At 54.1% G+C, this 16,048-nt stretch overlaps 1 protein-coding gene across 14 annotated transcripts; it reads left to right on the top strand.

Moving 5' to 3' along the window:
- The first annotated feature begins 1,590 nt into the window (after positions 1–1,590).
- Pdlim7 (PDZ and LIM domain 7) lies at positions 1,591–15,328 on the top strand. 14 transcript variants are annotated; one of them, XR_007343401.1, is made up of 14 exons: positions 1,591–1,743; positions 2,682–2,788; positions 6,467–6,618; positions 6,695–6,725; positions 7,158–7,276; positions 7,615–7,635; positions 7,877–8,013; positions 8,137–8,173; positions 9,125–9,195; positions 9,344–9,578; positions 10,851–11,059; positions 14,535–14,655; positions 14,744–14,859; positions 14,999–15,328. XR_007343401.1 is itself a non-coding variant. In XM_015488544.2 (14 exons), exons 2-14 carry the CDS (start codon positions 2,693–2,695, stop codon positions 15,083–15,085), a joined length of 1,404 nt encoding a protein of 467 aa, XP_015344030.1. In that variant the 5' UTR covers positions 1,591–1,743; positions 2,682–2,692; the 3' UTR covers positions 15,086–15,328. The 14 variants fall into 14 exon arrangements, 13 of the variants coding, with proteins under 13 accessions (XP_015344030.1, XP_015344040.1, XP_015344039.1 ...); XM_015488544.2 differs by having other exon boundaries at positions 10,851–11,031; XM_015488545.2 differs by having other exon boundaries at positions 1,592–1,743; positions 9,134–9,195; positions 10,851–11,031.
- The last annotated feature ends 720 nt before the right edge of the window (positions 15,329–16,048 follow it).

The following is a 16,048-nucleotide window of genomic DNA, read 5'->3' as shown; positions in this document are numbered from 1 at the left end:
AATTTTGTTTCTGCTGAACTAGTTGGATTATTGGTGGTGCCACTGCCAGGTAAGGAAGGGGTTAGAGAAAAATCACAGTTTTGAATTGGGACATATGGTTTGAGATATCTCAGTAGTCAGGCTATTAAGTATTGGAGTCTGCAATTCTCAGGGAGAGGTCAGGGTTGGCCACGCAACTTTGGAGTCTTTGGAATTTAAGTGTTACTTGAAAGTCATAGGACAGCATGGGAACTTAAGGAATGAGTGTAGAGATCCACAGATGAGGAGTTGCTAAGGGAGATGGAAAATAAGAGGTTAATGAAGCGGCAGAGGAGAAGCTTTGAAACCAGGGGAAAAGGGTGATTCCAGAAAAGAAAGTGATCACCCTGGACCAGTGCTGCTCCTAGGCAAGGTATGATGAAATCTGAAAGCCACCATGGATTTGATGAAAGTTACAGAAGACCTTGAGAGCTCTTAAAGGACTGGTATGGACAAGAGCTTACTGAAGTGGACAAGATAGAACAGGAGGAAAGGAAGTAGAGACAGGAAGACAGATAAACTATAAAGGAAGTCTTCAAAGATGACAACGCCTACAGAGATTTGGATAGTAAGGGGAATGATGCAAAAAGGGAGATGTGATAATGGTAGAGAGGAAAGAACAGCAGGGACAACATCCCAGATGAAGAGATAGGGTCGCTCAGCAAGAGGAAGACAGATGCCTCCTCAGTCACCCAAATACTCACCTGTACTCAATCTTCTCATGGCCAGCCACAGTCGCCTGGCTGAGGCTGGGGGCAAAGTGGGGACTCTGAGCAGAACCCCACTGGAGTCTCCGGCCCCGTTCCACCCTCACTGAAGGTGCTGCCTGCTCTGGAGTAAGGTGTAAAGGGACATAGACCGTTCCAACAGAGTACTGGGATTAAGCTGAGGTCACAGGGCTGCTGGCTGTTGACTCTACCCAGCAGAAGCGATAGACGTGAGGGCCCAGACCACTCTGTCAGGCTCAGGATGGACCAAGGGTTCTTTCTAGCATCATTCACTCCAGCGATATTTTTCTGGCTTCAGAAATGTTCTGCAAACCTACGTTTGGTTGGTCTAGGTACTGGAGAAAGAACCTAGGGTCTCATACATACCAACCAGGCACTTTATCACTGAGCTATACACCCTCAGCCTCTTCAAACCTAACTTGAAACCCTCTTGCCCCCTCAACTTACCCCACCTCGACCTGCCCCACTCCTCGAGTCTCTCGGATTTAGAAATTCTGAGGCCACGGATACTGAGCCTACCATACCCGACCTTCATGGCACCCCGAAATAAGAGTTTTATTGTCCCGTTTTTCGGAGGAGAAAACTAAGGTGAGATAAAGTCCAGGTCTGTCTGGTTTCAAAATGCCGCTTTCCCACCACTCCGCCAGCGGGAGGCGCACAGGGCTGAGCGAGACACTGGAGACGATGGATTAGAGTCTCTGGGTCTCGGCGTCCGCAGCTCAGGCCCTGCTCCGGCCCCGCCCCACTTAGGCGGACTAGGGAGGGCAGAGCCCTCAAGCTCACGGGAAGTTGGGGCTTCGTGATTGGGTGGGGCGTCCCAGCGGCCGGGGAACGCCTACGGGCGTGGCTCTGAGGAAGGCACGGCCCAGGGCTCCGCCCCCTCCCGCGGACTCAAAGCGGGCGGCGTCCGCTGAGGCGGGGTCAGAGCGCCGGCGGTAGATCGCATCGCTGCTGTTCGGAGCCCGCCGCCTACCAGCGCCCCGGCGGGGCAGAGCAGGTACAGGTGACCGCCCAGGGCGTCTTGGGCTGGACCAGACAGGGCCCGGGAGCCTGCTAAGGGCCCCGGAGGGCATTGGGGCTCTTGGCCAGCGCTGTACTTTCTCCCGCGAGCTGGGGCCCCTGCCTCTGCCCTTACCCCCGCCTTCCTGAGGCGATGCCGGCTGTCGCTGGGCGGATTGGCGCCTGCGCCGCTTCCTGCAGCCGGGACTTGGCCAAATCGTGGGGCCCAGGCGGGAGACTAAGGGGAAACTGAGTCATGTCGTGGTGGGAGCCGTGCTGCGTGGGCGGCACCACTCCCACTGGTTTCCAGGGTAGATCCCTTTCCTGACCACGCTTTGGGATCCCAGCCGCCGCCGATCTCCGGCAGCGCACCACTCCCGTCCCCCTCCTTCTTCTCCCAGGGGTCCCGCTCTGGCTCCCTGCAGCACGGACCAGTCGGGTATGGCTAGGACTTGCTCCAGCCGCCTCCTTTCCTTCTCCTCCCCTCCCCCTCGCGTCCCGAGCCCCCAAGTACTCCCTCCGCTGGCTCTCCGCACAGTGTCAGCTTACATGCCTTATATAGTCCGAGCAGGCTTCAGCCGCGGCCTGCCTGCCGGGACCTGGAGGCGGGGGAGAGGAGAGTGGCCCCTGACTCACCCCACCGCGCCATCCGAGGCTCCAGGCTGGTTTGGGGAGAAGCCGTGCCAAATTAGTCTCACAGTTCACCTCTGGATGGAAAGAACCTCTAGCATAAATGAGGGCTCCCAGTTCCTGGGCGGAGGGGGTCTGCCCTGTGTTTATAAGTGAGGTCTACCTGACAAACCTGATAGGATACCTACTCACCCATGCCTTGTGTGTGCCCAGTGTCTTCCCCTGGTGCTTGGCAACTGTCCAAGGCTAGTGTCCAGCACTGGGCTGGCCTTCCTGCAATACTAGCCACTGATCTTCTCTTCTCAGGAACAGGCACCATGGATTCCTTCAAGGTGGTGCTAGAAGGGCCAGCACCTTGGGGCTTCCGGCTGCAAGGGGGCAAGGACTTCAATGTGCCCCTCTCTATCTCCCGGGTGAGCCTGGGTTGAGGAATGGATCCCGCGGGGGGGGGGGGCTCTGTGGGTCTTAGGTCTTCAGTGGGTGATGGAAGGGGAGGAATCTGAACAGGAACAACAGGGCTGAAAAGACCAGGAGGTGTCCAGAAATGTGGTGGACACCTGCCATAAGGGCTCCCAACTAGGTGAATCCTGGAATAGGAATTCCTAAACTTCCCTAGCACTGGCCTAACTTGATGACATTCCACCCAGCTCCTGTGGCCATACCTGAGGGCAAACAGGAGGCCTCCTTTGCAGGATGGGAACCTGATGTCTCCAGGGAGTATCTGAACCTGAGGGAGCATTGCATGGAGTCAGGCCTCAGGCACAGCACTTTGACCGTAGGATCTTATTTTAAGTTTGCTTTCATTCAGGGAATAACAGTTGCCATGCTGTTTTTCCAAATGAGACTACTTGGAAAGGCATAGGGGGATCATTCCACAAGTCCATGGCAAAGCAAATTTTTAATTTAGGCGCAAGATGGCCAGCGCTCTTGGTGGCTTGGAGGAAAAGGTTTCTTCCCAACCTTTTCCAACTCTTCTCAGCCTATGTCCCCATCAAGTGGTCCTATTCAGGTTGTGGTGGCCCTTGACCCTGAACAGAGGTATTGTAAGACTGGGCTTAATAGCCCCTGTTGGGGGCTATTAGGGTTCTGACTCTTAATTCCTAGAGTCTGCCCTGGTGGGGCGGAGCTGGGGGCTGGCTCCTCCCTGTGACAGGGGGGATTGCCTTATAAGCCCAAGAATGCATCCCCAGCTGGCATAGCCAACAGTGGTTAGAGTCTACAGAGACCAAAAGGGCTAGCCTAGACCTGGACCCCTGGACTCCATTGGTGGGCCCCTCACCAGGTCGTCAGGTGGCAGCGCCAGCAGTGGGGTCCAGTTGTGGTAGAAACTGCCTGCCCAGAGTGAGTGAGACCAGCCTTTGGACTTGGTGTCTCTGATTGTGGCCTGGGGGTCAGAAGGGGGTGGGAACTTCCTGCCCCCACATCCTCCTGCCCAAAGAGGCCCACCCAGCCCCCTGTGGGCAGACAGCTATTGGCAGGAAGCCCAGGGCAAGCCCAGCCTGGCAGGGGCCAGAGGTTTGTGGAGGCACTGCCCAGCCTAACAGGAGCCCCAAGGCAAGAGTCTGTCAGTGGGAGTTGGGCTTGGTGGTCTGGGCAAGCAGTGTTCTTTCCAGGAATCCTTCTATGTGTTCTGGAAAATGCCCTATCAGCAGGATATCTAAGGGCAGTGGTCCTCCTACCACACATACATAGTCCCCTACACAATCTTTAAGCCTAATTCTATATTCCATTCCCCTTCCTTTCCCTGGGGAAAGTGCTGGCCAATGTGGCTTGTCTCAGCCTCAGTTTCTTCATTGATGTTGACCTTTTATATGTGGCCTGTTGGGGGCACTCTGGGTCTGGGCTCCCTTGTCAGCAGCCTTAGCATGTGGGTGGGGCCACCAGCTGAGCCCAGCTCTGAAGTTGGATCTAGGCCCTGATGGGTGGCCGGGTGGGGTGGTCTTTTCTGAGCTGGGCCAGCCCCCTATCCCTCCCCTGACCCCAGAGTAGAGGGAAGAGGGACGGGCTAGGGCTGGCTGTGGGCCCAGGCCTGGGATATGAGGTAACGTCTGGGACTGGGGGGTTGGGCTTTTCGTTGGAGCCCTTAGGCTGACTCACCCCCGCCCTGGTACAGTGTCCAGCCCCCTGGCTTTTCCCCTCCTAAATCCTTGAGGCCTCCTCCTGCTCCTAGCCTGAGTTCCTCTGCTTTCCCCTCTAGCCACCTCAGAGCTCTCTCTTACTTCTTTCTCCACCTTTCTGACCACTCCCCTACTCCTCCTTCCGCCTCCCTTCCTCCAGGGAAGGAAGTAGTCCTTTACCTCCTCACATACCCCTTTTCAGGAGCCAGCTGCTCCTGTCCACCCCAAGACCCCCACCTCAGACTCAGCCTATATAGCCTCCTGGGAGCCAACTTGTGTGCTTAGAGGGTGACTGAACCAGGTTTCCCCTCCTGACTCACCATGACCTTAAGTAAGTCACTTCCCCTGAAGGTTGTTACTTCTCCATACCCATTGTAAGGGACTGGATTGAACTAAAGGTGAGGCAGGGAATCAGGGAGCCTTTATAGGTGTGTTGATCCCTCGGTTGGGTGCCCACACTCAGCAGAGGTGGCCTGGAGTGGTGGAGCCTTAGAATCAGGGTCAAATCCTGGCCCTGCCTCTTAATAGCTGGGTGATTTAAGGTGCTTAATCTCCTTGTCTATGTGAGAAATGGGTATATTCTCGGATTCTTCCACAGGCTATTGGAGGATTCACTGTCAATGTGTGCTCCAAGTTCTTAGTATTATTATTTAGCAGGTAAAGAAGGGTCCATCATCTTTATGTTCTTCTAACCTTTGCAAGCATGAAATAGAGCCATTGAACCTAGCTCTCCCTTTTGTCCCAGTGCTGGCAGTCTCTGCATCTGGCCCTCTGCCCCTGGCACCTCTCTGGAACCTCTCATTTCCCCTCTGCTTGCCTCAGCAGTTCATGTACCAGCCCACCTGAGAAGCCTCTTGAGGCCTCTGGCAGCCTGTACCCCCCAATTCCCACCACCATCTGTGAAGTGTAAATTAAGCCTGCTCAATGCAGTGCCATGCCCCTTGCCAAATAGCTGGGTAGTCCCATGGGCTCAGACCCATAGACAGCCATCTGCCTGTGTTGTGACTGGAAGGACTCAATTTGTTTGTCAGGGTCACCTCTGCCAGGGGCCTGGGAAGTGGCCCCTCTACTCTCAGGCCTTTATAAATAGACTCTCAGCCCTTCAGCAACGCATTCCATTTTCCTTTGACCAAGATCATTGCTTTCCAAACAGCTAATGCTGGTGGCTACCATTTCTCCCAGCCTGCTGTATCCCTCATTTACCACACAAACTGGGGATTTCTGACTCAGAGCCCAAGGGGTTGGGGGCATGGAAATGACATCAATTTAAAGCTATGAAACTCCTTTGGCACCATTCAGGCACCATTCACAGGGAAACTGGAGATGACAAGACCTACTCCAAGTCTAGACATAGCCCTACAGAAAGCCCTGGGATAGGGTGATAGTGTAAGAGGTCAGTGAGTACACTCAGTGGTGCCAGGGATGAAGCTGCCACAAGCACAAGCCAGAGGATATATCTGGTAGGTGGAACAGCCTGAGAGGGAGGCCAGCAAGGGCCTCAAAAGACTGATCAAAACCTGAGGGTGGCTGTTTGTTGACATCACAGCAGTATCTAGGTTGTGAAGGAGGGTCCTGGAGGTACTTAAATGAGCAGTAGGAGGGAGGAAATTGTGCAGTGGATGAGCACCACCTCCTCCAAGGTTGCTTTAGGATCCAGCAGCCGCCCAGAAAAATGTTGACTATAATGGCCTCTGGGTACTGGAAGTGGGGCTAGGCAGGATTGACAACTGTCGGCCTCAGTTTGGGTTGCACAGTCCTGAGCCTCACTGGATGCAGTGACACATGTCTGTAATCCCAGCAACTTGAGGTTGAGGCAGGAGGATTGCAAGTTCAAGTTCAGCCTGGAAAACATACCTGTTTCAGAAAGGACTGGGGTATGTAGCTCAGTAGTAAAGCACCCCTGAGTTCAATCCCCAGTACCAAAAAGAGAGAGAGAGAAATCTTGGGCCTTTGTGACCCTTTCTCTGTCCACAGCTCACTCCTGGAGGCAAAGCTTCTCAGGCCGGAGTGGCTGTGGGAGACTGGGTGCTGAGCATTGATGGCGAGAACACAGGAAGTCTCACGCACATTGAAGCCCAGAACAAGATCCGTGCCTGTGGGGAACGCCTCAGCCTGGGTCTCAGCAGGTACTGCTGTGGCCTGCTGGTGGGTAGGGGCACCCTCTGGCTGGGCCCACAGTCACTTCCTTCCCTTCTTCTCCAGGGCCCAGCCAGTTCAGAGCAAACCGCAGAAGGTAGGCAGGGGGAAATCCGGGCTTTGGGCAGGAGGGGCATGGACCCCTGAGCTGACCTGCCTTCCCTGGCACAGCCTTGGCACCCCATCCCTACTGGGAGCAGGGGGCAGATGCCAGAATGAGCAAGGTCTGGGGAAATGGGAGTGGAATCCAGGGCTGCCGCACGGTCCCAGCACCACGCATGCCTGCCCGTCTGTCCGCCTGCCTCCTGTGCTGTGTACCCACCTACACTTGGTCCTTCCTTGGCCCCGTGTGGGCTGAGATTATAGCTCCCAAATGGGGCCCTTGAAATTTGAGTCACCCCCTCCCTGATGCCTTCAGCCAGATGTGTGGGGCGGGGCAGGAGCTGCCACTGCCCTTTGGTGGGGAATCGCCCCATTCCCACCCAGGCTTCCACCCTCGCCCTCCCCGCTCGGCTCTGTCTCCGCCCAGGCCCTGGCCCCTGCCGCGGAACCCCCGCGGTACACCTTTGCACCCAGTGCGTCCCTCAACAAGACGGCTCGGCCCTTTGGGGCCCCCCCGCCTGCTGACAGCGCCCCGCAGCAGAATGGGTACGTCAGTTCCTGCCCGCCCACCGCCCACACTGTCCAGTCCTATGTTGGCCCCACACCCACTGTCGTTGCTGCTGCTCAGTGTGCACTGCGCCCCAGCCGGGCGGGAACCGTGCGGCAGCGACCCCTGGCGGCCGGGGTGGGAGCTACAGGCACCGCCCTTCTGGGGGACTCTGAACAGAGTCATTGTCCCCCACTGGTGGCCTGGGTTGGGGTGTGGTGTTGGGCCAACTGAGCCTCAATCAGCGGCACCTCGCCCCCAGCTCCTCTGACCCTTCCCCACCTTTTTTCCTCTCTTTGTGTCTGTCCCTTTATCTGTCCATCTATTTCCTTCACAGGTGCAGACCCCTGACAAGTCAGTGAGCCCCCTCTGCCTATCCCTCTCTTCCTTCTTTTTGTCACTCTGGGCGGTGGTCCCTCCCCACCCCGGCTGGCCTACTCCCCTCTCTCACTCACCCACCCACCCACCCAGCAGGGCCCTTAGCCTTACCCTTCTCCCTCTTTCTCCCATCACGGTGACCCATTTATACCAAATTCTGGGAGGGCCTGCCCCTACTACCCATCCCCATTGTGAGGTTCTGAGCCACACCCTTCCCACAGACAGCCGCTCCGACCGCTGGTCCCCGATGCCAGCAAGCAGCGGCTGATGGAGAACACCGAGGACTGGCGGCCACGGCCAGGGACAGGCCAGTCCCGCTCCTTCCGCATCCTTGCCCACCTCACGGGCACCGAGTTCAGTAAGTGCCATCCCAGGGCAGGGTAGACTCTCCTGGCCCCAGCCCAGGCCTGACCCTCTGCCAAGGATTAAGGCTGGGTTGGCCCTCATTTCTCTCGGTCAATGCCTGCCTCTGCCCTCTCAGTGCAAGACCCGGATGAGGAGCACCTGAAGAAGTCGAGGTAAAAATCCAGGCACCAGCCTGTCTCCCACTTCCCACCTCTTCCATCCCAGCACCACCCCTGTGTCTGCCCTGGACCTCCCCAGCCGGGCTCTCCATTCTCCTCCTTTCCTTCTTTCCTTCCTTCCATCCTCCCTCCCTGCTTCCCTTCTATCTCTCCTTCCTTTCACTTCCTCCTTTCTTTGCCCCTCAGGGAAAAGTATGTCCTGGAGCTACAGAGCCCACGCTACACCCGCCTCCGGGACTGGCACCACCAGCGCTCTGCCCACGTGCTCAACGTGCAGTCGTAGCCCACCCTCTCCGGCCGGCTGCCCTCTGCCTCTTTCTCTGTTCCTCCTGCCCAAGGCACTCCCTTTGTGCCTCCAGCTTCTGCTTACTTTACCCACCCCTTTCCTGCCCCTGGCCTGAGCCTTCTGCTGGCCTGGCCCCAGAAGCTGGCCTGGCACAGGGCCTGACTTCATCTGACACTGCCTTCCCTCTTTTGCCCTGTGGTACTGCTGTCTGCCGGTCTGCGCTGCCTTGGGCACGGAAATAAACATTCTCAGGCCTGCTTTCTCTGCCTCTGTCTTCTCTCTTTATCGGCCTGGTTTGCATTTTAGGTACGGCAGTGTTAGATGGTTCAGGCTCAGTGTGGGCCCTGCCACTCTGCCATAGTGGGAGGGGGTACCTGGCAAAGAGGGGGCTTTATCCTGCCAACAAAGTAGGCTCTCTGGGGTAAGGGGAGCCCAGGAGTTACCCTAAGGAGCAGGAGCTCTGCTTCACCTCCCAGCTCTACATGACAGACCAGATAGCTGGGACCTAGCTAAAGAAGCTCCCCATCCCTACTCCAGAGGGACCTGGAGTCCAGCTCAGCAGCTCTCATGTACCCAGGGCATCTCCCAGGGGCCAGCAGGACTAAACTGGGGGGTGGGACATGCCAGATGCCTCAGCCATTCAGTGCCTTGAATGGCAGATCTTGCAGCCAGGTGTCCAGGACAGAAGCCCCAGTCCCAGCCTCAACTACAGCCCAGGAACCCTGGCCTGGTGAGAGAGCGGGCTTGGGCCTCGGGAAGGGTGGGAAGCCTCCAGGGATGTGGTGATGGTAGCCTCCTCTGAGCTGCCCCAGGCTCCACCCTCTATTCTTTGGGATCCCTGGGCACCCCTCTGGAGCCATTTTCCTTGGCCTTCGCAGGCCCTACCACCCCCAGCCCCAGCAGCCGCCCACCCTGGGCTGTGGACCCTGCATTTGCCGAGCGCTATGCCCCGGACAAAACAAGCACCGTGCTGACCCGGCACAGCCAGCCAGCCACACCCACCCCTCTGCAGAACCGCACCTCCATTGTGCAGGCTGCTGCTGGAGGAGGCCCAGGAGGGGGCAGCAACAACAGCAAGACTCCTGTGTGCCACCAGTGCCACAAGGTCATCCGGTGGGTGACCCTATTTCCTTCCTACCCTAGACTAGACTTGGTCTGTCTATTCACCTACTTCTAAGCTGCTACTGAGGGAGAATAAGGATTCAGTTCCCAGTGGAAGCTGGGGTAGGGACCTGGCCCAGGTCCTCAGATTCTGAATCCTATACCACCTACTCCACTCCACCACCCAACTCATGCCAATTTCTAGCATATTTGCCCTGTTGAAATGAAGAAAGTCAAGTGACACCTTGAAGCTGTACTCTGGGCAAAGAAGGGGCTGTCCTCTCCCAGCCCATCTGCATGTCTCTCTCTCTCTTTCTGCTCAGTCTTTCTGTTAAGCCTCTGCTCTCAGAGTGGACAGATCAGAGGCCCCTCCCTCTTTGCACTGCTCCCTGGGGTCCAGCAGAGTAACATATCCCCTCAGAGTCAGTGTGCCAGACTCCAGAACCTTCCTAGTTCTCATCTCCAGCCCTGCCCTGCTTTGCCTCCCATCAGCTCTTAGGCAGATTTGCAAAGTACCCTGCTCCTTCCTTTTTTTTTTGGGTACCAGAGATTGAACTCAGGGGCACTCATCCACTGAGCCACATTCCCAGCCATATTTTGTATTTTATTTAGAGACAGGGTCTCACTGAGTTGCTTAGTGCCTCGCAGTTGCTTTGAACTCGTGATTCGCCTGTCTTAGCCTCTAGAGCCACTGGGATTACAGGTGTGCATCACCACCTCTAGGGATCCTCCTCTTTCTTAGACCCCTATTTATCTAAGACCTGCATGCCCTTCCCCAAGTTGGAACAGGCAAGCAGGACAGGGCAGGCCGTGGGGTCTTCTCAAGTGTTCATCAGCATGCAGGGCTTCCTGTCCGCTAGGGCACTAGTCCCTCAGGTGTGTCTCATTAAACTCAAGTCATCAGCTCCCACCATTCTCCTAGCTTCAAACTGACTCTTGTGTCATCAATTCTATGCAACATGACAAAGCTATCTCTCTTCAATCTTCATCACTTTCAGTGTGTGACCTTGGACTAGTCACTTCCTAAATCTGTACTCTGCTTTTTGTTGTTGTTATTCATTTGATGGATCTTTATTTATGTGCAGTGTTGAGAACCCTGTGCCTCACACTCACACATGCCAGGCAAGCACTCTACCACTGAGCCACAATCCAGCCCTTATATTCTGCTTTATTTGGGGGAAAAAATTAGAATGAACTTCCCCATCTAAAATTTCCTATTAGGTGCTAAATAAACCCACTTGGAGCTCCCAACTCATTCCCTTTCACTGCCCTACCTCCCTATAGGGGCCGCTACCTGGTGGCACTGGGCCACGCTTATCACCCTGAGGAGTTTGTGTGCAGCCAGTGTGGGAAGGTCCTGGAGGAAGGCGGCTTCTTTGAGGAGAAGGGGGCTATCTTTTGCCCTCCCTGCTATGATGTGCGCTACGCCCCCAGCTGTGCCAAGTGCAAGAAGAAGATCACAGGCGTGAGTGAGGCTGGCAGAGGGATGGCAGGTGGGAAGGCAAATCCTGAACATGTCAGCATTGAGGAGTACTGAGCACTGCCTACCCTGTAGCTCTCTCTGCATGAGCCCTTTGGATCTTAAACAGCCTAGTAGGGGTAGAGGTGTAGCTCAATGGTACAGCACTTGCCTACCATGTAAGGCCCAGGGTTCAATCTCCAGCACCACAGAAAACAAAACAGGCAAAAAACAAACAAACAAACAACAACAACAACAAAAACCAGCCTAATAAATGGGTTGCTCTGTTGGTCTCACTTTATATCATCCAGGATCTTCAAAACCAAAGATCATAATTCTGTTCAAAAAGGCTTAGGCAGCCGGGAGCAGTGGCTCATGCCTGTAATCCCAGCAGCTTGGTAGGCTGAGGCAGGAGGATCATGATTTCAAAGCCAGCCTCAGCAAAAGTGAGGTGCTAAGCAACTCAGTTAAGACTGTTTCTAAATAAAATACAAATTAGGGCTGGGGATGTGGCTCAGTAGTCAAGTGCCTCTGAGTTCAATCCCCAGCATCCCTGCCAAGCCCCCCAAAAAGGCGTAAGCAAATAAAAAAGAGAAAAGAAATGTATTGGATAGCTCAAGGCCTTAACTTCAAGCCCCAATAAATTCAGGTACCAAGGCCATGAGGACTCTTGCCTCACTCTCCCCAGGGCAGGAGTCTGACCTCACCAACCTGGCAGGTATTCTAATAGATGTTCTTACTGCTCAGTAGTTCCTTGAAAATTCTCCTTCCCACTTACTTTGTGCCACAGAATTGGCCAGAAGCTCTGGGGATTAAGGGGAGATAACAGAGACCTGGCCATTCTAGGTATACTCTGAAGACCCCTGTGCCACTCCCACCAATCCCTTATTCATGCTTTAGCCACTCTAACCTCTTCATTTTGACAGTGAATTCTGTTCCTTCCACCACAGGGCCTTTGTACACTCTTACAGCCCTTTTTTACCTCTCTCCTTCCTTCATTTAGAACTCAACAATCACTTTCCCTCGGGAACATCTTTCCTGACACCTACCCTCCCCTCATTTCAGGCTCCCCAGTTTGCTCACTATACTCCAGTCATTTTGTCTCCTCTTATTTCCCTGGGTGTGAACTCCACTGGCTGAGAACAGGAATGTTTACGTCAAGCCCTGTGCACTGTATATAGGAGGTTGTCAGTAAACACTTGAACAAGAAAGAAGTGGCCTCTAAGTGGAACTTGACCATGAGTAGGAATTCATTTGAGAAAATATACAAGCAGAGGGAACAGCTGTGTCACAAGGCCACACCTGAGAAGGGCGTGAGATAGGCAGAAGAGGTAGGTGGGGTTGGGTTAGGATATGGAGCTGGGGCTGATGAGGTCAGATGTGCCTCAAAAGCGTCTTCTGGGGCAGGGTTGGAGGTTGAGCTAAAGCCAGGGAAGTGGGTGCTGCTGGGGTCTAGACCAAGACAATAGGAATGCCAGACACTAGGGAGACAGATGTAGCATGCCCTAAGGGGGAGACATACAAGTTGAGAACTGGCCCACAGATGGCTCTGTATACGGGCAGAAACCCCTCTCCCAGCTCTGGGCACTAGCCCTTGCAGTCAGCCCCTGTGGGTGCCCCCCTCCACTAGCTGGAGGTGTAAGTTCCTTCACTTTGGCCTGTTTGTTAACTTAGAAGGGGCAGCATCACTCTGTGGGAAAGGCCAGTTTTGGAGCCAGCCAAACATGGGCATAAAACCCATTTCTGCCCTCTATTGGCCATGTGAACAGGAGCCAGTTTCTTTCTCTGAGCCTCACTAAAGGGGTGGCAGTAACTCCTGACCAGTATGGTTTCAAGATTTACATGAAACTGAGTACAATGGCGCATGCCTGTAATCCCAGCAACTGGGGAGGCTGAAGCAGGAGAATCACAAGTTTGAGAGAAAAAGAATTAAAACAAGGAAAAGGAAAAAATCATTATATAAAAAATTGCTATCTCAAAAAATTAAAAAGCCTGGGGATGTAGCTCAGTGTTTGAGTGCCCCTGGGTTCAATCTTCAATGCCAAAAAAAAAAAAAAAAAGAAAAATTAACACAAAATATGATACAGGTGTTGTAAAGGGTTCAAATGAGCCATCAAGAGCTAGGTGTCACCCATAATTATTTCTTCCTTGGCCACCCTTTCATTTCTAAGTCAATGGTTATCATTTAAAAATCAAGCTGAAACTGGGCTTGGTGGCACATTCCTTTTATCCCAGTTACTTGGGAGGCTGAGACAGGAGGACCACTAGTTCCAAGCCAGCCTGGACAATTTAGTGAGACCCTATTTTAAAATAAAATTTTTAAAGGCAGGGGATGTAGCTCACTTGCCTAGCGTGAGTGAGATTCTGGGTTCCATCCCCAGCACTGCAGGACAAAAATGAAAAAGGAGATTTCACTTTCACACTTAGGTTTCAACCTGAGCCATCGGGGCATTCCTGAGTGAACCCATCCACACTGCCCCCAGAAGCAGAGCAGGTAGTCCCCCATAACACAGTCCCCCGCCCGGCCCTTGAGGGATTCAATCTGGACCCCTTGCTTCAAGTGTGGGGTCATTTTCACACCAGCCCTACAAGTCTAGGGTTAGGTTCCCAATTCATGAGGGAAACAACTGCATCTCCAGAGAAGGTAAAGGTATTGGCCACGCTGCCCTCTGCCTACTCCAGATCTGAGTGCCACTGTCCCTGGTTGGCTTGAGGGTTCTGGGGAAAACGGCTTAGCCTGAGGGAGAGCCTGTACTGTGAGCCTGCTTCTTCCCACCTCCAGTAGAGCCTAGTTAACTCGACTCACCCTGATTGGTGAGGACCCACTACAGGCCAGGCCCTGTTGGGATAGATTAGTTAATAGAGCAGTTAATGCTTCATGTCCTCCTGGCCCACGATTTAGCCAGGAGAATGGGGGAGAGAAAAACAGTAATAGACAGTAAAAATGTTATCTGTTAGATACAGAAAAAAGGAAAGGGGAAAGTAAAAGGTACCAGAAGCATGACATAGAGAAGGGGGTTGGAGTGACTAGCGTGGACCACATGGAGCAGGTGACGTTTATGTAGAAACAAAGGAGGTGAGGAGCCGGGGGATCTTGAGATATCTGGGATGCAGTAATCCAGGCAAAGGGGACAGCCAGTGTATAACCCAAGACAGTGGTGTGCCTGGCATGTCATGTTAGTGGCAGGCAAGAGTCCAATGTATTGGGGTCAGTGTGAGAGGACAAGGGAAGGAATTTGGCTAGAGCAGATAGAAGAATGGAATTACTAAAAATTGTGGGAGGAGCAGGTTTGTGGTGCAGAGTTGGGTGCTGAGTTTTGCACATGGTGAATCTGAGGGCCTAGGGGACATGCATGTGGAGACGTGGGGTGGGTGATGGAGTAATGAGGGTCCTGGGTGAGTGGATGTAAAACTTAGCAGGAGAAAGACTCTAGCCCAAGTCCAGCCTTCCTGCATCCTGTGTTCTGGAAAGGGCTGAGCCTGATGAAATGACTGTGGCCCCCTCTCAGGAGATCATGCATGCCCTGAAGATGACCTGGCACGTGCATTGCTTCACCTGTGCTGCCTGCAAGACGCCTATCCGCAACAGGGCCTTCTACATGGAGGAAGGGGCACCCTACTGCGAGCGAGGTATGGGATTGCCCGTGGAAGGCAAGGGGGCGCAAAGCGTGGGGCAGACAGGAATCCAGGCCCCTTTCTTCTCTGCCTCCATCCCTAGACTACGAGAAGATGTTTGGCACCAAATGCCGTGGATGTGACTTCAAGATTGATGCTGGGGACCGCTTCCTAGAGGCTCTGGGCTTCAGCTGGCATGACACATGCTTCGTTTGTGCGGTGAGAGCCCCCACCCCTGCCACCCTCTGTTCTTCTCTAGCCCCATTCCTATATCCTACCTGTGGGATGCATGAGAGATTGGCAAAGGGCCTTTCCAGCTACCTGTGACCCCATGTAACTAGACCTTTTCTGTCCCCAGATATGTCAGATCAACCTGGAAGGAAAGACCTTCTACTCTAAGAAGGACAAGCCCCTTTGCAAGAGTCATGCCTTCTCCCATGTGTAAGCCCAGGACTCGCTCAGCCTAAAGAGTGAGAGGTCTGGAGTCATTGCCCCCAACATTTCTGGGTAGGGCTGGCAATGGTTGCCCCAACCCCAACTCCTGGCCAGAGCCTGGGGTTCCCTGGACCCTGTCCCAACCTCTTCACTTACCCCATACACACTTCCTCCACCACCATCACATTACCGGTGCTGGCCACACCGGCCCCTGTTCACCTCCAGTGCCACAATAAACCTGTATCTAGCTGTGTGCTCTGTGCCTTTCCCTGTGCTTCAGTAACGGTGGGACTTGAGGCATTTAGCAGGGCACCGGTTAAGATGGTTTTCTTGGAGTTGGGGATACGGAAGGCATACAGTTACTGCCTCTAAATGTGAGGGGAGCCACTGGTCTGGCCTGGCATGGAGGTGAGAGTAGAGGAAATAGGGGCAGATCTGCAGAGATGGGGCGTGAAAGGCACTGACAGCCAGAATGAGTCCCACAGGTGCCACCCACCGTCTATATGCCTAAGAACTGAAACAGAAAGTGGGGCTGAGAACCACATCCCCAGGTCCTGGGAGGCCATAAGTGCCAGGCTCAGGTGCTGGAGCTCTCTTTAGAAAAGGGAAAGGCAGGCACAAAGAGTTTGAGATAGTGAAGGAACCAGTTTGGATTTGTGTTCTTGAAAGAGGCCCTGATGTTAGTGAGAAGGAGGAAGGAAACTGGAGGAAGGTTGGGACAATGATCAGAGGGCAAAGGCCAGGGGAAGAGAGTGGCAGAGATGGAACCCAGTGACCGGACCCAGGGAGTCCAAAGTGAGGGCCCAGGGAACAAGGGGCAGGAAGAAGAGGACCAAAGCTAGTATAGGCATCCAGTATATACCGTATGTTGCTTACATCGTCCCCACAATCTCCCCACCAACCCTAGGAGGTACCTGCAGTTACTTACTCCTTTTCCAGATGAGGTTAGAAAGGTTAGGAGACCTGGCAAAGG

This window comes from Marmota marmota, unplaced genomic scaffold, assembly GCF_001458135.2.
Source record: "Marmota marmota marmota unplaced genomic scaffold, marMar, whole genome shotgun sequence".
NCBI lineage: Eukaryota > Metazoa > Chordata > Mammalia > Rodentia > Sciuridae > Marmota > Marmota marmota.
Note: the sequence above shows the minus strand (reverse complement) of the source record. Positions and strands in the feature narration are given on the sequence as shown.

Bases quoted from the DNA above. Each gene is read 5' to 3' on its own strand.
- Pdlim7 (XM_015488544.2), top strand. From the start codon at position 2,693: ATGGATTCCTTCAAGGTGGTGCTAGAAGGGCCAGCACCTTGGGGCTTC. The intron at 2,789-6,466 runs GTGAGCCTGGGT...CTCTGTCCACAG, and splicing joins TGCCCCTCTCTATCTCCCGG to CTCACTCCTGGAGGCAAAGC. The intron at 7,636-7,876 runs GTGAGCCCCCTC...CCCTTCCCACAG, and splicing joins TGCAGACCCCTGACAAGTCA to ACAGCCGCTCCGACCGCTGG.